The 22,064-nt window shown below is 37.9% G+C and overlaps 2 protein-coding genes across 2 annotated transcripts in view; one reads left to right on the forward strand and one right to left on the reverse strand.

Annotated features, from left to right (window-relative positions):
• Positions 1 to 188: 188 nt before the first annotated feature.
• TXNDC5 (thioredoxin domain containing 5) lies at positions 189 to 10,054 on the forward strand. Its single transcript, XM_072411731.1, has 10 exons — positions 189 to 449; positions 2,257 to 2,406; positions 2,921 to 3,026; positions 4,833 to 4,947; positions 5,539 to 5,654; positions 6,777 to 6,863; positions 6,947 to 7,084; positions 8,095 to 8,177; positions 8,466 to 8,595; positions 9,378 to 10,054. Exons 1-10 carry the CDS (start codon positions 277 to 279, stop codon positions 9,498 to 9,500), a joined length of 1,221 nt encoding a protein of 406 aa, XP_072267832.1. The 5' UTR covers positions 189 to 276; the 3' UTR covers positions 9,501 to 10,054.
• Positions 10,055 to 13,874: 3,820 nt separating this feature from the next.
• The window catches only part of BMP6 (bone morphogenetic protein 6), an 81,220-nt gene continuing 73,030 nt past the window's right edge, over positions 13,875 to 22,064 (reverse strand). Inside the window, exons 5-7 of the mRNA XM_072411732.1 lie at positions 17,738 to 17,814; positions 17,135 to 17,245; positions 13,875 to 14,340 (exon numbers count right to left, since the gene is read on the reverse strand). Coding sequence (XP_072267833.1) covers positions 14,191 to 14,340; positions 17,135 to 17,245; positions 17,738 to 17,814 — 338 coding nt within the window. The 3' untranslated portion in view covers positions 13,875 to 14,190. The remainder of the gene's footprint in view (positions 14,341 to 17,134; positions 17,246 to 17,737; positions 17,815 to 22,064) is intronic.

Raw genomic sequence — 22,064 nt, forward strand, 5'->3', positions numbered from 1 at the left:
GACATACCATGTTTCCTCGTACCTAATGTTACACAATACAATATATTTAGCTATTGGCGGCCCTATAAGCCCTGTGTGTTCCAGGCCGGGCAGTAATATGGAGTAATAGTGACAGGCCGCGGTCCTCCCTGTCATACGGATGACACACCTGGCCTGTCCGCCTCCCCCCTCCCTGCTGTGATAAGCCCTCCTCCCGCCGGCCTTCTCTCTCTCACACAAGCCGGGAAGCGCGCCGCCTCTGCCGCCTCCTCCTTAGAACTACACCGGGTCTGAAAGATGCTACGAGGCCGCTGCTGGGTGCCGCTTCTCTGGGTGCTGCTGGTCGGCGTGTCCGGGGAGCTGGGGGAACAGCAGGAGGATGACCCGCACAACAAGCACCTCTACTCGGCCGACATGTTCAGCCATGCCGTCAAAGAGGCCCCGCACTTCATTATGTTCTTCGCTCCCTGGTAAGGGCGGCCGGGGCTGTGACGGGCGGGCGGGCAATGAACCAGAGAATATGGCGGGGCCTCCTCAGCATGCAGCCCGCTACATACATCAGATGGCGGCTCCATGACTGAGCCCTGCCGGGAAGATGTGTGCTGGTGAATGTAGAGCAATGGCTGGCAATGCGCTATTTGTATTGTGACCCAGAGATAAGGGGAGAGAACTTCACCTATTAACCCTTGAGGTGCCAGGCTTGCCTGCATAGCATGAATGTCCTATATGGGCTCATTATGAATTATCATCCTATAGTCACATCTGTGTGCTCATAATTCAGGATTTCATGTCTGGGGGTGCTTGGTCACTGCTGTGTTATATAGAGAATTATGGGGCAGAGGTGTGCTTAGTGACAGGAATGGGAGAGTTGTGTGTGTGTGTATCTCTGTCTGTGTGTGTGTCTCTGTGTGAATATATGTGTGTGTGTGTATATATCTGTGTCTGTGTGTATGGGGCTGCTGACGTGGCTTTGGATTCCTGGCATCGGCTTACATGTGCGGAGGGGTTGTACTAACAAGGCTGGGAATGTTCACATCAAGTCAATGGAGGGCTCCGTCACACCGCCATTCATAGTTTCATATAATGAATATGGGGGTTTAGTGATTGGATACATACAATAAAGAGCGATATATGTATCACAGCCCACATCTTCCTAAAACTCTGAATCTACACGGTACAAATTAATTTCCCGCACACTTCTGCTATGTCACTTTGATGTTTTGCTATTGATCTATAAACATGCCGCCTGCCGTATTGTATTGTCGCCGCCAGGTCCTAATATTCTGGGTTACATACACATTGTTCTCATAAAGAGAAGGGAAAGAGGCAAAGTGCTGATAATCTTCTGATGACCTCTTTACTGCTGTGAGATAAAATCCATGGTCAGACTGCCAGCTGGTTTTTCTTGTTGCACTTCATTTATTTTAACATTATTATCCTCACAACTTATAATTGGTATGAATGGATTTTTCTTAAAGGAACCATATGCCGGGAAAATCTTTGTGTCTGACATTGCTGGCCCTTCTGACCTAGCCACATATATCAATCATCATGTAGAATATGAAGTCAGATCTGTGAGAAAATTAAAGTGAATATTGGAGCAGCATAACAACCCATAGTCAGAGAGAGTCTGCTGAAATCTGATTTCTCTCAGCACAGGTTAGGTGTGAAGTAACACAATGTACATCTGCTGTATGATCGTGATTGACAAGAGGCTTCTGCAGTGTCACAGAAATATATCTGTCATAAATTGCCCTTAGTACGATCTCTGTCCTATAATGCACATTCTAGGAGAGCTGTACATTGTAAACCTTCCACGTATACGACGTTGTCTTTGTCATGTCTGTTACTGCTAATTACATTTTTGCACGGTGCTCATCAGATTTTAAATAGTAGTAGTAAACTGATCAGCGTTCTGTTTATAGACCAGCACAGATCATTCAGCATGTGATAGGTTTTTCCCAAATTTCGAATGGGCCCATTGTGGGGGTTGGAGGTCCAACCCATCACAATTTGCATGTGCTATATGCTGTGTTAGCATTATGTGTGTAAGTGGTTTGATTATCGGTAGGAGATGGGCCTAGTTACCATAACACACTTTAATACTTTAATCAACATAAGGAACAACACATTCACGTGGGTGTAATTGATTGTGATGGTTCTAACATCTCAGATTGGAGCTGTATGTGGTGCTGGGAAGGAATATATGAAACAATAACTAAATGTTAAAATTTTAAAATCTCTTGGCAGCTAATGGATTTTTTTTCTTGAATTTAGGTGCGGACACTGTCAACGCCTTCAGCCAACATGGAATGATTTAGGAGATAAATATAACAATATGGAAAAGACTCCAGTTTATGTTGCCAAGGTGGACTGTACGATGGACAATGCAATTTGTTCTGATAATGGTGTCCGAGGGTACCCCACGTAAGTCCCTATTATGAGTATATACACTTATTTGTCTGTATTTCCCTATTTTCCATCTTTGTGGCTGTTGCCTTTTTACAAAGAGGTAAAGCCACAATAATTATAGTAAATCAGCCATAATACAAGCACAGGGGCCACTTTGACATTGCTCTGTGTTTGTCATATTAACCTACTGCATTCATTGCTTTTGGTTTCAGTGACTGAACAAGTATGTAGATCGGGCAAGTCAATCTGCTGTGTTTAATTTTAAAGGTGACACAAATATATTAAATGTCACCAGGATAGCCAGGTAACTGAAATTGTCCATGCTATTGATCAACAAAAACTGCCATATATCCGGTTTCCTTAAAGTTAAATACAATAATTCTTCCAGATTTCTATAATAAAATATGTGAGTTTGATTCATTTATTCAGGTCTGTGTAACGTTTCCTGCTGTCTCCTGTTCACTGCCAATTACAAGTATAATCTTATGTCTAGTGACAAATAATGTTTCCTCTCATTGTTATCTTTCAGTCTAAAGCTGTTTAAACCAGGCCAAGAAGCTGTGAAGTATCAGGGAGCGAGGGACTTCCAGACATTGGAAAACTGGATGCTTCAGACTGTAAACGAACAACCAGAAGTGAGTGTTCAGGAACCGCTGCCTTCCTGTGTTTTGCTTCAAAGTGACGAAGCTAAAATGAAACTTTGGTGACTTCTGTGGTGTGTTTTAGACCTCATTTTAGAGGCTTCAGTTTGCTTTGTATGGTTTTTTTGGATTAACTGGGAGTTGTACAGTAGTCTACCAACCCTGATATCCTCAGCCATGGACCTAATTTACAGAAATTAGTACAGACTTCAGTTAACATGCTGTCTAGAACACTTCTGAAACATTAGTTAGCGATTTACTACCCTCAAACCACATTTTTAATGTACGAGTCCTCAGATACTATATAGGTCACACATCTAGCCAAGATTTGTCAGACTACATAGAAGTAGACACATCATGTCCATATTGGTTAAAACATAATGCTGTCAAGTCTTGCCACTGGTATCGCAGAGTGGCTGTATTTTGGTATGACTTTGATGATACATTTCGGATCACCAGTACTTGGTGTAATACCAAACTTTAATCTTCCATAGCCAGGAAACAGCTGATCACCTAGTAAATGTATATGAAATGGGCTTTTGAAGGAAAAAAAAAACTGGTACGGTCATAAGAAAAAAATAGTCTCTAAATTCCAAGAATTTAAATATCACCACATAAAATCATTTGGTCCTAATGGGTCTTAAAATTGTGTGAAATGAGCAACAACACATGGCCTATTAGTGTCAATATTAGTAATTTTTCAAATGTTTTTTATTAGGTCATTTTTCAGAAAGCAATATATCAGTACAAAAACAAAGGGGGATACGGGAGCCATACGGATATGGGACTTAACACAGCAAGATTGATCATACAGTCCGATAATAACAAAGAGTAAAAAAGAAAACCAGGGGGATAAATACCATCATTACAGAAAAACAAATGGGGCAGGAACAACAAGACTGACATCTGCGAAGACAGCAACTGGTCATGTTATCGGGAGGGGGTATCCTAAAGCATTACGCTCAAATTGGTGGTTCTGGTCTGAGGGTGCAGAAGTTAACATTAAGGATGTACCAGGATATTGGAAACTCCCAACTATAGCCTTTTGTTCCGGGTCTTTTAAAATTTTACAGATGAAACTACCATTTTCTAAATGTCATGACAGTACGATTAGAAAAAGACTGGACAATTGTGGCTTGTTTGGAAGGGTTGCCAGGAGAAATCATCTTTTCTCTAAAAAGCACATTGCATGGTCTGCAAACCTGCTTCTAAACAAAGTCCTTTGGACAAATGAGACCAAAGTGGAAATGTTTGGCCTTAATGCAGTGCACCACATTTGGTGGTAACGCCGTGTACCAACACACACCTCATTAACAAGCGTGGTGGTGATTTGGTCTTAGTTTTGCAGCCACAGAACCTGGGCACCTTGTAGGTATCAGATTGACCATGAGCTTGATGCATACCAAGTATTCTAGAGCCAAAAGAGGCCATCTGTGTGACCGCTAAACCATGGCTGAAATTAGGTAATGCTACAGGACAATAATCCCTTTTTGGCCTTATATTTGTTGATTATCGTGTTGTTTTTTTTTTTTTTTTTTTTTTGTTTGTTTTTTTTTTAATAAATAACTTTAAGAAACAGTTATTTTTCAATAGGTTTTAAGTGTGTACTTTGTTTTTCCCATGACTCTAGTAGGTAGTAAAAAAATATTTATATATAGTCAATAGATACAGCCAGATTGTAAAATGTTTGTGCCCATACTCTATATTTTCTTTACCCATTTGCCTAATTTTCATTTAGCTTTAGTTTTTATTAAAAAAAAACTGTTTAAACATTCTAATGCTAAGAATTGTTTTCTCTAGGAGCCAAAAGTTGAGCAAGAAAAACCTAAAGCACCAGAGGCACCTAAAGCACCAGAGGCCAAACAGGGCCTTTATGAGCTCTCCTCAGGAAATTTCAAGGATCACATTGCTGAAGGTACTCAGAGGTCCATTGGCTTCATTTGTACCAGTTTATAATAAAGTAAGACTGCATACACACGTGTACCATTCTGTTCTATGGAGGGAGAGAACGAACAAGCAGCACTTCGCTGTACTCTCCACCCTTCATCGCCTGTCATTCATGGCTCCAGGTCCGTTTAGAGATATATCCTAAGACCTGGCTTTTTACAATCAAAATGTGTTTTCCTCCATGTGTAATGAGTCATTTATTTAAAATCTCTTTATCATGACCTTGCTATGTCATGTCTACACCTTGCCCATGCTAATAAGGGCAGAATATACTGAACAAGGTGTGTTCTACGAAAATCTCAAAACTTGACAACCTCAGCAAATCAAAAACTGTGTTCCTATTGATCTTAATGGTATTCTGATTCTCTGCTAACAACCTTAAGTTTTCTTTTAGGAAGTCTTTTATAATGGTTGCCAGTAGTAAAATGAGGCAAATTAACTCAGAGATTTTGCAGCATGGAGCCCAGTATTGACTTTACTAGGCAAATATTTGTTTTGCAAGGCTTATTTGGGAAGTGTGTAAAAACGATCTAACTTCTTTTCTCTTGATTTTTGACAGGAAACCATTTCATCAAGTTTTTTGCCCCTTGGTGTGGCCATTGCAAATCCTTGGCCCCAGCATGGGAGCAGCTGGCTTCCTCCTATCAGGAATCTTCAACTGTCAAAATTGGAAAGGTTTGTAGGCCAGCTTTTTGGATGTTCCATGCTTAGGCAGAATACATTGCTCATTGGTAGCATGTGTGCCCCCCCTTATCTGGAGTGCCACATTATGTCTTTTTTTTTTTTTTTTTTTAACACAAACTTTATCTGGAGAAATTACTTAAAACATATTGGCCATGGTTTTACAGTCACTGAATGTGAGAATATATCTGGTTAAGTGTCAATTTGTGAGTCTCATTCACTAACAGTAATGTGGGTTAAATATTAGCATTAATTATTGGACCGCAGCTTGATGATCCTGTTCAGGCAAGGTATTGTAATGCTTTAAAATGCTTGCTTTTTAAAGCTTCTTAATTCTTGCTTCTTACTGAAATGCTAAAACTAGAGGATAATTTAAAGGGACGTTCCTACTGGTGTGATTTATTACAGCCCTATATCTTGTGGTATACTGTTTTCTAATGTTATAAAAATGGTTCTCTTAGATCGGCCCTATTGATCCTTCTTATCCTATACCATGCCAAACTCAATACACTGATTACTGATCACATCCTTCAGTCTGGAGTGGATGGGATTACCTCATGTTCCTTCAGATATCTCAGACCGACCCTGAGATGCCTAGTTAAGCCACAGTCTCCTAAACTCCATTTCAAGTTTCTTCACAAAGAAGTTATTACATCCATACTTGGGGCTCCAGAAGTTGTATTCTCTGAAAAGTCCTCTGTAATTTAGACTTTCTTCCTTGCTGCATGGAGGGTTACACTGTTGCACAATATGATTTGTGTTGTGTGTGATCTGACTCTTGCCGACAGCGATCACATGACTGGAGTTTTAAAACTGCATAACGTGTGTGTATAATAAAAAAATATATAATTTTAACACAATATATATAGTAAACTACTATTGTTAACTATCAGGAAGTTGTGCCGACTTGTGTAAACGTGATGAAATCAACTTTTTACCTTGAAGAAGTTGGCCAAGCTTTAACTCGCCAGTTATGCATTTAGTCATATGCAAGCAAATATTCTGTAGAAAAATTTACCAAATGAATATTTAGAATGTCTGGCCCAGTCTAAATGTATCCTATTTATTTGGCACACTTTTTATAATATCATTTTTTTTCCTGCCCTCTTTTGAAAGGTTGACTGCACACAGCATTATGACCTCTGCACTGATAATCAAGTGCGCGGCTATCCCACACTTCTGTGGTTTAGAAACGGTGAAAAAGTAAGTCGTGTAATTATAGTGGCAGTAAATATTGAAAAATATACAGATTATGTAATGACCTGTTTTTCTTTTATGGTTTTTAGGTGGATCAATACAGGGGAAAACGGGATTTGGATTCCTTGAAAGAGTATGTGGAAAACCAGTTAAAACCCAGTGAAGAGGAGGAGGAGAAGGAGGAGGAAGATGTTCCTGTACAAGCAGGCGAACCAGTAGCAGAGGAAGTGCGTAGCTGAGTGTACATGTTAAAACTAAAAGATGATGGGACAGGCACAGTGTTTTAGCAATGGTAACAAATTTGGTAAAAAAAGCAAAATATTAGAGAATGTCTGGACTTAGGTGACCGCTCAGAATTAACAGTGCCTTCTGCAGAATCCTCTTCAATAGAAGCATACATTTACTGATACTTTAATTTATATTTGTTTTTTTTCTGATTTGCCGTCACTGGCTCATCCTTCTCCCCTACCCCATCAGTAAGCAAACTGTATGCTCTAATAGTGACCTGGTTGGTGGGATGACGTGGCAGTGTGCTGTGCAAAGCTTCTCCATAACAAGAATGATGTGGTAATGGCCAATAATGCAGAGTGCACGTAATTGAAATAACTGAAGCTATTGAAGAAAAGGGACAGGCCTCTAGTAATAGGGAAAGGACCAGTTGCTGTTTTATTTGCTGCAACTTGTAATAAATGTTGTGAGAAGCTGACTGCAGTGACTGGAGTATTATATTTCAGCACAGTATTGGATCCTGTACAAGACTAAAGGAAGGCTGAAGTGCAGCTTTATTTTTCACCATTTAAATTTATGTTCAGTGTACTCTATATTGGCAAGTTTTAATTGCAGCACCACATTTACCCCGATCAGTAGCTGCTAAATACTGCCTTGTTTTGGTACTATAACTTTTCACACCACAATTTGTACAAACAATGTGGGATTTCTACAGAACTGTGATTAAACTGAGCAATTATACAAATCACGCTGTTTACAGGAAATCTTAGGTTGCTTAGTCAAAGGTTGGGAAGTTTTACCAAATTCAGTAATACAGCTGTTTTGTATATTTACTGAAGCCTTTGGGAAGAAGATTTGTAGTGCCACACTTCATGCAAAAGTGTATGAAACAAAGTTGATGTAGTCTCTGTGCAATGGAGAGTATAGCTGCCCGCTAGCTGCACGCCTCATTAACATGTGAAGATTTCTGTGTACCATAGCTGAAGACTGCTTGTTTTATCTCTTTCAGTCCAAGGTACTGACTCTCACAGAAAATGACTTTGATCAAACTGTTGCCAAAGGTATCAGCTTTATAAAGTTCTATGCACCATGGTAACTATATTTTTTTTTTTTCTCTCTCTATATAAACCTTTGTGTAAACATCTGTAAATTTAAAACTTGATTTATGATGTAGCGCCAAAGTAGATTTATATATCCAGCTGAATTAATCTGATGTGATATACCACTCACCCAATGTCACCATTATCTTTGGAAAGCCACTGTTGCCATTGACTGTTTAAGTGCCATTTAATTGAGGTTCTTACACTCTTAATGAATTGTACAAGAAAATATAACCTTTCCAAGTTTGTGTAATAATAACATGACATGGCTTTCTTTTAGGTGTGGACACTGTAAACATCTAGCCCCTACATGGGAAGATCTTTCCAAAAAAGACTTTCCCGGTCTGAGTGATGTTAAAATAGCTAAAGTGGACTGCACCGCTGAGCGATCCCTCTGTAACCGGTTCTCGGTAAGTCATGTGCATGTAGAACTAATGCTGTAGGTTCACAAATGATTCCTTTTGGTTTACTTTCCCAAAAACTCTTTCCATGTATGATTGTGTGGACATGGGAACTTATATAGTGATGCTGCTTGGGCTCTATGTAAGGACAAAAATCTGGATGTGGGGGAGGGACAAAACTGCTACACCCCTGGTATTTCTGCACATTGTGAGTTTTAGGTGCTCCCACACTGTTGTTATCATTGGCGTTGCTGTGAATTAAGGGCTGAGCTTCTTAATTACTGTATATTTGGAATTGTGAAGTATAATTATTATTTTTATTGTGCAAATGGTGAGCATGGTATTGTACTTTGTCAGACAAGTCATTGTGGCACAAGGTTTTAACAAATTAAGAAGAATCCGTTTCATGTTGCCCGAAATGCAGAATGGTTTATTGTGGGGGGAGGGGTTTTTTCAGACCTAATGATGACATACTGTATGTTATTGAGGAACTGCATCAGCAAGGAATGGCAGTGGGTGCTGATAAAACTACAAAACAACCTAATTTTAACAAAACCATCAATGTACTGTCTTGGGTGCAGAACTGAAAATGCAAAAAATAATAACTTTATATTCCACCATACCTGCTCTTCATTTAGCTACCCCAATTGTTATCTAGAGAAGAGCTATAAGTCTTTATCACCTTTTTTGGTTTCGAGAAGCAGGTGTGTGTGTGTGTGTGTGTGTGTGTGTGTGTGTGTGTGTGTGTGTGTGTGTGTGTGTAAATTACCTTTTTCTCCTTTCTTTGCCAGGTTCGAGGGTATCCAACATTGCTGCTCTTCCGTGCTGGGGAAAAAGTGAGCGAGCATGAAGGAGGTAGAGACCTGGAAACTCTACAGAACTTTGTGCTACGGCACTCCAGGGATGAACTGTAAACCATCCTGAACCCTATGGGTTTGCGCTGTGTGTACGAGCCAAACAGTTACTGAGTCATTTACATGCAGTACTGCAGATCATACTTAAATTAATGGTTTGTCTTCTGGGTGTTCTGTAAGATGCACACAATCCTGGAAATTACAGGGATCTACAATCTCTTTCAGAATGACCACAAAAACCTAAATGAAGACATCTCAGGATGTATGTGATGCCACTATTATGGACAGTAATTCGTATTAGATTTATCAGTTTTGTCTTAAGCAGTTCTTGTGCACCCCTTCTGTCCTCAAAATGTTTCCATGTTAGATCAGCTGTGAAGTGCCTTACTTGCTGGGTGGGTGAAAGATGAAGGGTTACCTAAATATTTTCTTCAGTCCTGTGTAATAGAGTAAATTAATCCTTTTCAATATGTCATTGTCTTGTTACAAAATGTTCCCCTTTTTTACTTGTTGGGGAGGGAATTGGTTTTTTTGATCCTGTGTATCTGTGGATTGTTGAGCCCGGCCTTTTTTAGGTTTTTGACACAACACCAATAAACATACAAACTTTAGTATACCAGGCTTGAGTTTTTCTTTTATGGATGGCAGGGTAAAATGTTTGGTTTGATTTCTGATCCTCCTGTTGCAGCATCCATGGAATATATGTGCTGTGTGTACACCACAATCTTCATTCACCTCAAGCAGAAAATATCTTATGCTTGCGTTTCATTAGATCTAAAGTAATATTACATTGGTTATTCCAGTTTAGTGCAAATCTACCTCTTAATCTGTTGGAAAACTTGTCCAATTATCAATTTGTTTTGGTGTTCCTGATTTGCTCTGATCTTTCCTAATTTTCACTCTCAAAGCCTATCTTTTTCATATTTTGTTACATTTGCTGGCTAGTAGCAGCTTTACAGGCCCAATACAATTTACTTAGGTGTTGCTTTGATCTTGTACTTGGAGGCTTCAGCTTTTAGGCATTTGCTGCAAAGCTTTCAGACAGTTTTGGGATCTAAAACAAATCGTATTAGGAGTGCTTGCTGTGACTTGTAAGGCCCATTCACACTTTGCAGTGTTGTGGTAAAGTATGTTGGGGTGTCATTTAAAATGCTAAGATAATGCAGCACCAGTGATGAATTGCCAGCAGATTCTTTTAGGCATAGTTTACATGGACTTCTACATGGACTTGGAACCTGAGTGTTCAAACACCTATGTTTGAAATTCCAATGGGCCAGTCCACACCAAAGCAGTAAAGAAAACACATCCTGTAGCGTTTGGAACAAGCTAAAGCACCCTCCAAATGCACAAAAACACCTATAAATGCTCCAAACGCTCCTGTTGACATAAATGGTCATTTCGGAGGAATTTTCCCTATGAATAGCAAAGCTTGTTCCCAACATTTTATGGCCAAAAATTTGGGAACAGTCCCAATCCCATATATCGATACTACACAATATATATATGTATGTAACTTAATAACAAGTTACTTAATGAAAAGGGATTTGTGGGAATATATTAATCATGAGATTATTTTATTATAATTCTTGCAAATCCCGTTAGGTAACTTGTTATAATATATATCAAGGTCTTTCCTGGTCTAACTTTTATCTGCTACCTCGGTTTGAAATGCCTTAATAAACTCCTAAAAACTTGTGCAAAATGTATTGTAAAGAGTTTAAAAATAAAGTCTGTGTAGAATTGGCCTTACAGGGCTGTCTTAACGCAATGCATATTAACATGTCAAAAATACAAATAGCTCTGATGCTTGCTGATTCTTTCTAAAAGCTTAATATCCTGAACTTCTGTTAACATCTATGTAAAACAATAAAACTGGATCTGAGTATTGCTTTAATGACTGAATTAAACTTGCATCTCCTTGCTCCTTTACCAGTGCAGACATTGTAACCAAGTCCATTTTACAGGTTCCGGATCTTCAGCTAACTCCTGTGCATAGGAGTTTGTTAATTCTTGGCATAGCGCTATGCTGCTGTTGTACACTGAGCTCTGCATGTTCATTCAGCAAAGGATTATGAACAGGCAGGTAAGTATAAGGCAAAATATGTCTAGTATTACTGACCTGAAAATACTAGTTGATAGCATCATAGAATATGTACACAATTCTGATTATGTGTGACATCGACATTCCCCTTCAGATCCTTAACCAAACATCCGGGAACTTACATCTACCTGCTGACAATGTCCTAGGTATAATTATCACATTGGGTTCTTAACAATGATTCATAAACGCCCTTTAAATACATAAGAACACACCCTGTGCTGTGGGCTATTGGTTTGTAAGCCACCACCATATGGTAATTGGGTGAAAAAGCAGCACACTTCAGATAAAGAAAACCGTCCTTATGACCTGAGTACAGAACAGATCAGTACACTTTCAGGTGTCTGGGGAGTGGAAAACTTATTCACCCAACTGTTCCAGCAGTATTTGCCAGTCAGGAAAAAGTGTCACTGGTGAATCTTTCCTTTGCCCATGTCACTTTTGTTTTTTTGAAGTCTTGAATAATAAACCTATATATGTGTGTTTTTTTTTTAATTTTAATTGTACTTGAATAAAATTGAACTTTTGTCCCACATAGGAGGATGAAGCTTAATCCTATAGATTACAGTTTAGTGCATGTATGTAAACAATATCTCTGTGGGAATATGGTCTAGTGTGGACAATGACCCTCCTATAACAATAAATATTAAACTTTATTTCACTACATAAAACAAAGTGAGGAACATGAAATATTTTGGACAAAACTGGCTTTGACTGTTTGTGACCACCCTAGCTGATGCTTTGGAATGATCACATGATATATTTGTGTTTTCAGTGCACCAATTGTTTTTATAATTTGGATTAAACTTCATGATGGTGAGACCATTGGGCATTATCACCCCATATCCAACAACAAAATACAAATTAACAAAGTGGTGATTGCATAGAGGATATCAATTCTCAAAATCTGGCAACAACATTTGCTAGACCTGGGGTATGGCATTTCCTGCAGAAAAATATTTGTGATAAGTTGAGCAATAAACATGTTTTGAGAAAATTCAGTAATAAAAGTCTGATTGGATACCTGAGCTGAATATATACACATTTTCAGTGAAGATTCCCAATAAATGTTATTATAGTAAATCAAGTATAGTTATTGTGTGCCCAGGCTGGGTATATGAGCCTCATTATCTAATATTTTGGTGTAAAGATTAGTTAGGCTGACAAAAATGTATCGGTAAAATTATTACTGTCCAATAAGTTTAAAAACTATGAAGAGTCCCTCAAAAATCTCTTACTGATTCATAAAATGGTATTTACCATATAATTGCCAGGCAGCAGTAATGTCCCATGTGTGGAAGGGTAGTGTGCAACAACTTATTCAGGGAATGTTAAAGTATCTTTGGATTTGAATAGAGCCCCTTTAAAGGGTTTCACTGCTATTTGTATTCCCCATTAGGAAGCTTTACCCTCTAATTGTCACGATCAATAATGTCACTCAAACTGGAAAAATATCCCCACCTTTCCTTTTAGGTCTACAGAACAAGAAGTCAAAGAAAATCTCTTTTATGAGACACAGGTGGCAAAAAACAATTTTAAGCCTCCCCTAAACTCTAAACAAACAAAAAAAAAACTTTGATTCTCAATTGACTAATTATATCCAGGCTAACCCTCCACTAACTACAACTTCAAGAGCCATGTATATTTTTTAAATCTTAGTCTGTTTTGGATTTTTCTTCTGTAGTTTTCTGCAGGTCACCTGTAGTGGGTGGTTTTGTTGGATCCCATGCACCACTGCAATGATGTCTCTACTATTGTAAAGCTGCACATAATGGAAAATCTTACAATGAAATAATTTGTGTCTGGAGTTCAGCTTTAAACTGTATGATTCTCCTCACTTCCATACAAACATAAGGACACAATCTCTGCTTCCATATGCACACTATAACACACATGATGTCAGTTCTAAGTGCTGTTTAGGCACCAAGCCAATTCAATCAGTGACCTATGAGATGTTTAGGAATGATGAATACTGATAATGAAAATCTTTAGGGAGGATGTTTACATTACTACTTAAACTCAGAGTGCAGAGATTTAACTCCTTTGGAGCTACAAAGTCATACATTCCATAAGTGCAGTGCAGGCTTTGTGTCAGTAAACAGGGTTAATATGAGGATATTATGACCCCCCATACCTAGTGTCTCCCCACTGCCGGGCATGAAGCAGTAATATGAGCAGATGTTTAGAATAACGTTATTTACATTTATATCAATGACAAGTACTGCTGGTGTTACATCCTTTTAAAAATAATTCCTCGATTTTAACCATTTTTTTTCAATATTCCAGCCCTTCTGATATCTTGACTCCAAGACCACCAAAGCAGCAAGAAGATAAAATGACAGATCATATATATTATTTATTTATTTTATGTTGAAACACAGCTTGATCCAAGCTAACTAAAAATACAATTTCAAAATCTTAGTTTGGACGATTCTCATTCGTTCCATTTATCCACCCTCAATTGGTACAACCATCATTGGCGGCACAGTGTGAGTACATGTAATATACATAACTGACCTTTTTTTTATAAATAAGCATTGCCTATGCTTCCTGCTGATTGTCTCAGTCTTTGATAGCAATGTGCTGCTAATGGGTGGTCCTCACTTGTGCTCCCTCTGAGGACTGGTGGTAGGATTTTTTTATCCTCGCTCCTTAATGACAGCCACATGCTCTAACCACCATGTTCCTGTATTTCTTAAGTATGACATTTGAGTTATCGTCAAAATAAAGCACTGAGATGGCATTTAGCTTGGTCGGAGCGCAACATGGCTTTGGTACATACTCTGGATTCATAAGATGGACCTGGTAATAGAAAGAAAATAAAAGTTTCTATAATAAAACCATACAAAAAGACTTCACATTTACACTTTAGCATATCAATGATCTCATATGTGTGCATTCTTCATATTCTGTCTCTAAATGACTTAACTACCTGGTGATCTTGCCAGTAGCTTTAGCTTCCTTCCTGGCGGTGACAGCTTTGGACTAAATAATAGTATCCTGTACACTCTTGTAGTCTGACTCTGATTTTACAGGTAGCCTTGTCCCCCAACCCACTCCTGAATGTAGACAGCAGCTCCTGCAGGTAGAATGGCTGTCAATGCAGCTGGATGGAACAGATTTTGCCCACAGCCTTTGGAGCTAAAGTGAGGAGAACATATTCATCATTTGACCACTAATAAAATAGAAAAAATAACATAATTAGAGATTTTCTTTTCACTTTTTCAATGGAAAGTCATTTTTAGTCATTGGTTAGGTACTGCCAGTATGCTTGGCATGCCTTGAGTAAGGCTACTACGTACACACGTCAGATAATTCTCATCGGATAATTGCCTCAGGGCTGATATTGGATGAGAATATGGTGTACAGCGCTTGTCATTCTTGGATCCATCCTAGTGGGGAAAAGGGTAGAGAGTGCAGCGGGGTGACGCTCCATCATTCTCCCTCCCCCCAGTGCACAACGGAGCTATATGTACAGTGCTTGTTCATGCATCGTGCAGTCTTTTGTCATTGGAAAGGTTCGTGAAAGATTCTTTCCAACGACAAATATTGAGTGTGTGTACCTAACCTTACAGTGTGTGTACCTAACCTTTAACTAGCCCATATATAATGACCAGAGTTATTCTTCAAGAACATTATCTGCCCTATGGGTAAATCAGGTAGAAGGTCAAACTATCTAACCCTAAGGAAGTGAAAGTTTATTACATAAATTTAATTATTAGAGGGTTACTATTGTGAAATTACTGTAGATTGAAAACTGTATGGTTAATCCAATATATAAAATGACTTTTTATAACTTGTTTTACATGCAGACCAAGCTGTCCAGTGAAAGAAAAAGTGAAAAATCATAGGGCAAAGTATATTTCTGCTTATGAATGTATATGTAAACCCAATAGCTAAAAGAAATAACATAAGCTTCACCATGGTAATGTAATATAAATTCATTTTATACAATCGAATCTGCAGCTTTGAATAATATAGGACTTGCTGATCTTGCCATAATGTGTCATTATTTAGGTTTTTCCTGATACAATAGGGTGACAAAACTGTTCAAATCAACACTAAAATAGAATTTTCAACACACATTTTACAGGAATTATCCATTGTTGTCACCATCAGAGAATTTACCTAGTGCAATGAATTGCAGCAATTACTGGAATGCATGCATGGAGACAAAAGATGGATTTAAGTAGTGTCAGAAGACCAGCAGTTGATGCATAAAAAGAACAAAAAGGATGAAAAAAGCATTTTTTATATTACAAGTGTTTTCTATATTTCTTGCTTTAGCTTACAAATTGTAATTCTAATGAAGTTTATGTAAAGTAGGAGCAGCATGAACATTTTTTGTTTAATGAAGATTTAATCTGGCAATGTTATTTTGCCCAATCTGTCACTTTTGTTTTACAGAGTGCTATTATTTTATATATTACCTGTATACAGTTTTAAAATTACATTATTTTTGTGGGAAAGGTACTTCAGCTACTTTACTAAGATTTCCATACACAATGGGAGTTCAGTCAGCATTAAAGTTTGTTAGTTTCTGAACCATGGATCAAAGCAAAACAACTGGTAATATTGTACAAGAAAAACATACGGTGTATTTAAATTTTTGGCAAGCTTTCTCACCTCAGTGGATCTAATAAACCTCATAAAGGATTAGCAAAGACCAGCAAACTGAAAAATGACATACTAAGCAAAAATATACATCCATTTACATATTTTCACATAGGAAACATCATTACCTTTTATTGAGTCTTCTGCTTCACTTTCCTTTCCTCTATATTACCAATAGGTTTTTCCCCACTATTGTCTGACAATTGTATCCAAATATTTGTTACAACTTTATGGTGGGGATTATTGATAAAAGTGTCATAAAGATAAGTGCCTGTAACCTGATTTAACTAACAGTAGCCATAGAAGGGAAAATAATTTCTGTTTGGTTGCTATAAGCCCATGCACATTGCTTATTGTAACGTTACAGTCACCCTGTCGTTAGTAATATACCTGATAAATCACAGAGGCAGCAAGCTACCTTTTTACTAGTCACAGACTGCTGCATGTATGGAGCTGTGTTCTTTCTCTTCATGTTACTACAGAACATAAGAGCTGGAAAGAGGAACCATAGCACATGGTGGGGAAAAGAGTTATTTGACCCATCCAGCTGGCTGAATATCGCAGCACCCAGTGAGGAACAAAAATTCAGTGGTCACAGAAATGTAAGTATAGTGACTGCTGCTATAGCACATATGTTATTCTACACAACTGACCCCGCACTGACACAGTCACATGTAATAATTGCACATTTGTCAGTGCGCTCCTAACTCCCTACTTTTTTGACAAAGCTGCTTCTCCCGTCCTCAACTCCAAGCATTGTTAGTTACCCCTTTGGAACCCCTAGAACACCTGTAGTCATTGCAGCACAAAGAAACCGAGCAGGGCTGACAACACTGATTGGGATTTAAGTGTAGCCAAATTAGAGTTGTCAGTTCATACTATAAATAAATTAGTAAATCATTCATATTGTTTAAAATATAAAAACAAACCTGGAAAAAGAGGTAATCTCTGACAAACAAAAAGAAATGTAAGTAATACTCACCAGGGTCTGCACAATGGCATGGTTTGTAGCATTCATATGAGCGTTCAGCGGGAAAGAGCACTCTCCTCCACAGTAATTAGCCGCATAGCCTTTTGGAGCTATTATCCAGTCCTTCAACAAATAATCATATTGTTAGCGCTCAGTTTTTTGCAGGAGTTTTTACAATATTAGAGTTTCAGATTAGTTCCTAAAGTACTCTTGGTAATTTGCAGTACTGTTTTAAGTTTCAACATTCTTGTTTGCTGCAGTTCCTGAATGATTTAATCACTACTTCATCCTTACTAGTGAACTTTAAATAAACATACCTTGTGTGTGATATATGACATCTCGGAATGACACATGGTATTATTCCATGATGCATATATAGGGGGTATATTTCAATCATTTGGTCAGAACTTGAACAGAACATAAAGGAACTCTACTAGTAAAATCTATATGACACCTAAGAAAGCAATCCTATCCTACAACAAATCTTGGAATAACAAATCTTTATGCATCAACAAAAAAGGTTGATATTCATCCAACATCTGTACACATAACCACTATAGTGAAGTTACACACAGATTTTAAAGCTGAAAAATGATAACAATGAAATTGCCATACCTGCCATCCAAGGTCTTGGAAACTGACATACAGCTCATGTTTTCGGCATGCTGTTTTAAGGTCGCTGCTATTATAATCTGCAGAAAATACAATGACAATTACTATTATGAAACAATTTTATACTTGAAAAACAAGTAGAGAAAGCGCAGGAAAAAGTACAGCAGCAATTTGCCATGCACCCGGGAGATGCTAGCTGTGTGGCTTTACAATGTGGGACTGATGTATTGAGGCTCTCTAAGACTGGAGAAGATACACTTTCATCAGTGAAGCTGGGTGATCCAGCAAATCTGGACTAGATCTGGTCCAGAATTGAAAACATTTGCTAACAAATAGCAAAAAACTTTTAGGAAATCCATTCTATTTGCTAGATCACCCAACTTCACTGATGAAAGTGTATCCTCTTCAGCCTTGAATAGATTTAATAAATCAGGCCCAATGTGACCATCCAGGGATGTCCTTCATTCCTGAGTTCCTGTGTTTCTGCTACAGTCTTCATCTCCTGCAGCATATCTACAGTCCCTAATAATTTTATGTAGCACGTCTGCAGTCTGATCATATCCTGCAGCATTACCTATTGGGTCATTCACTTAGAACAAGTATGAAGAATGGGAGAAGAGATATTTCTGACTTTGCTGCATGCTTGTTTCATAATATTGATGTCACATTGTAAGCTAGGAACATAAAATTTAGATACCCACAGCTTTACCAAAGAAGCATCAATGGCAGTTCTCTTTTTTGCCCTCATCGGTTTATAAAAAAAAAAAAAAAAGCTTTATAATCACACGGGTACAGCTATAAAGTATTTGTTATGTGTGTGGGAATTTTCTGCTTCAGCTATGTTTAATTTGCACTGTGATTAATGACAGTAGAATCATAAAGTGCATTATGTTCCCTCTGGCTTCTGTATCTATTAATTAAAAACAAACAGAACTACAGCAATTGTTCATCTACCCTCTTTCTTTTATTAAAGTGTGACTTAAACTGCTCCAGTGTTCCAGTTTAAACACATTTTAGTTTGGCCAAGCATGTCTCTGTAGCAGAGCCAACATATTATGACAGAAAATAAATATAATCCAGATATCTGTATTATCCTCAAAACAACAAGTGACAAATTACCAGCTGACCACTCAGCAGCCATTACCGCTGTCTTCTGTCTTTTCTGGTAAAGCAGAATGTCAACACAAATGAAAGTCTGATCAGGCCCTGAATGAAGATTCTTTGTCTCATACTTTGCAAGACAATAGGAGACTCCATCAGGTTGTAGAAGGCAGGAATCTAGAAGGCTTAGCAGGACCTCTTTATTTGTGAGATCCAAGGGATCCTGCTTTGCACAGATTAATACACATCTAGCTACCCATCACTACAACAACATTATATTCAGTGCTTCCCTGCTGCTTTATTATGGAACACTCTGAGATTTCCTAATTTGTATCAACTTCACCCATAACTTCAGTTTGAGAATTTCCATCCGATGAAGCCAAAGTAAAACATACCAAATCCTGCTCTGCATACAGACTGCTGTGATAGCCTCCCCAGTCTGGGAAAATAAAGTTTTGTTTGATTGCGTCTCCTCTGCAAGTTCCCAGATTTTGCAGTTCTATACCTGTGGGACTCTATGAAGTAGGCTTAATACTGACTTGGGGAAGTTCTTATCATTGTGTTATGTGAGGTATTCATCCATGTCAAGTACAATCAGGATTGACTGCTGAAGCCAATTCACAGAGTATGTTAGCTAAATTTAAAGATTCCCATTGCCAACGCCAGCCGGGTTGTGTCAATGATTCATTCACTGAATGGATTAGTCATTGACATGGTCAAACGTCTGCCACTCATCCCAGCCACAACTTTACTCACTACCTTAGATGCTTGAAATGCACAAAGATAACTCATGACAATAACTGATCCTTTACAACCATTATGTAACATTCCAGACTTCTCTTCTGCATTTATGACCACATTTGTTGTGGCACAAAACCAACAATTTATGAATCGTCAGCTCCCCCAATTACATGATCTGCTCTCTTCCTTTCACTCCAAAACCATAGCCAAGGGGGGAGTAATTACAACCTAAACATTCCTTTAACACATTTGGGACCCTGGGACCATTTTTACAGCTTTTGATTTTTTTACTTTACACCACTGAACCCTTTTATTATTTCTATCATTAATGCCTTATTGCTCAAGAATATTTATCTTGACCCACCACAATGTGTTACTAAGTGAAAAATGGAATTTATACATATATTGATATATGAATATATGGAAATATGAGCCGCTTTATTCCTGACCAGATGGAGATAGCAGAAGGCTCAGTAATGTGGGGAATGCCTCCTATTAACACCTTTCTGTTCAAACAGTACTGACTTTATACACTGATATTCCAAACACTCCACAGGTTACAACATACTGTAAGATACCAATATTATATTAGGGGAGTAAGTGGGGACACATTGTATCTGCAGCTCGGACTATCATCTCTATACACTCAAGCATGACACGCCATGCAGAGCTGAATGGGTATGTGAAATTATTATATTCACCACATGAAAAAGATAACATCCTGTACTGTGCTAAAACAGTTCTTTCAAATGAAATAGCTATGTTGGGGTATTTTTTGTTGTTGCCAACCTTTCATCACTTCTTGAGACAGAAGCAGACATACTGTCTGGAAAGAAAACTTAAAGAGGGGTTTGGCTTGTAAAGCCAATCTTCATCATTATACCCCTTCCTTCCCCCGATATCCTTTTCACCTTTACATTTATTTTATACTTTCATTCATTAAAACTATATATTGGATCTGAATTGTATTCTCTTTTTATACTCATCAAATTATCTTTGCACAGTCCTAAGAGAAGTCTCTATAGTATTATACACTACCATTCTCTTATAATGGAACACAAAATCAAAACAGGGTTTATGCTTTATATATGTTTTTTTTTTTTTTGAAGGCTTTAGAACATATGCCATGTTTCATTTACTATCTTGCAACAACAGCATATCACTGTAAATTGCTATCCAGCACCCTTTTCTTCCCTTTTTAAGGTTACCAGGATAAATTAAACAAACAAAAAATGAATGTATATTATCTTCAGACAGAATAAAGGCTACATTTCTTCCTAGTTCACAGGAGCCTTTTTATCCTATTAATTTAACCATTGCTTGGGGCCATACTTTTATGTCCGCTGGATATAACAGAGTCTACAAACCTTTACGGATTATTTCACATGTCCATTGGGGTCTATATTCTTGAAAGGTATCAAAAACTGTGTTGAGGCCTATACAGCATGTGTATAAAACAAATGTTCAAGGCACATTTTCCACTATCACTTATTGCTATTGCTGTTTCCTGAATATCTGTGGTTGCAAATATCTATAAACTTCTTTACTGATCACTTTTTGTTTGGTTTACAGTTTGGGGGTTTGTTAATCATCACCTTAAAATAGCACAACCTGTTATCCTAAAAATCTTATAACTGCTTCTGCTCCGGCTTAAGCTTGTTTTTTTCCTAGGAAGTCTTCTCTTACTTTACTGTTCATTTTAACAGTGGGCCTGATTTATTAAAGCTTTCCAAAGCTGGAGAGGATTTTACACCTTTATCAGCGCAGCAGGTTGATCCAACAAACCTGATATGGATTCCTTAAAAGTAATTTGCTATTTGTTAGCAAATGTTTTCAATCCTGGACCAGATCCATTCCAGATTTGCTGGATCACTCAGCTTTACTGATGAAATTGTATTCTCTCCAGCCTTGGAGAGATTTAATAAATCAGACCCATTGTTTTATGTGGGTGGGGAATAGATTAAGTATCATTTCCACATAGCTCCATTTAGGTGATCAGATGTTAAATTGAATTTATATTTGCATACCACCCTATATCCTAAGAGATTAAATAGGCAGGTCAATCAAGTTTTGGAACAAGTTTTACAAACCTCTTCACCGCCAACACAACTGGGTTGATTTGTTTTCCTGGGCAGCATTTACAGAAATCAGTAACTCATTGACTCAGTGACTCATCTGAATCTTTGCTGTTTCATTCTAAATATGAGCTTTATCTTAAAGTTCCTCATCGTATTATGGCTCTTGTGACGTGCAAGCTGCCAATACACCCATGCAAAAGCTGTCCTGAACTCCCACCCTGTATGTTTTTTTTTATTATTTTAAACTTATTTTTCAGAAGTTTTTAGAATATGAGAAGGGAGTTATTGGAGCGTATCTGCTCGAGTTAGGTTGTAATGCAAACTACAGAAGTTATATTTTATCACAACAAATAAAAGTCTATTTATAAAGCAGTGAATCTGACATTCACTAAATATTTTCTGGTGGAAAA

This window comes from Pyxicephalus adspersus, chromosome 5, assembly GCF_032062135.1.
Source record: "Pyxicephalus adspersus chromosome 5, UCB_Pads_2.0, whole genome shotgun sequence".
NCBI classification, from domain to species: Eukaryota; Metazoa; Chordata; class Amphibia; order Anura; family Pyxicephalidae; genus Pyxicephalus; species Pyxicephalus adspersus.

What these genes read in the sequence shown, in the direction of transcription:
- TXNDC5 (XM_072411731.1), top strand. Translation starts at nt 277, where the DNA reads ATGCTACGAGGCCGCTGCTGGGTGCCGCTTCTCTGGGTGCTGCTGGTC. An exon ending in GGTTTAGAAACGGTGAAAAA is followed by an intron (nt 6,864 to 6,946) that starts GTAAGTCGTGTA and finishes TATGGTTTTTAG; the next exon opens with GTGGATCAATACAGGGGAAA. An exon ending in GCGAACCAGTAGCAGAGGAA is followed by an intron (nt 7,085 to 8,094) that starts GTGCGTAGCTGA and finishes TATCTCTTTCAG; the next exon opens with TCCAAGGTACTGACTCTCAC.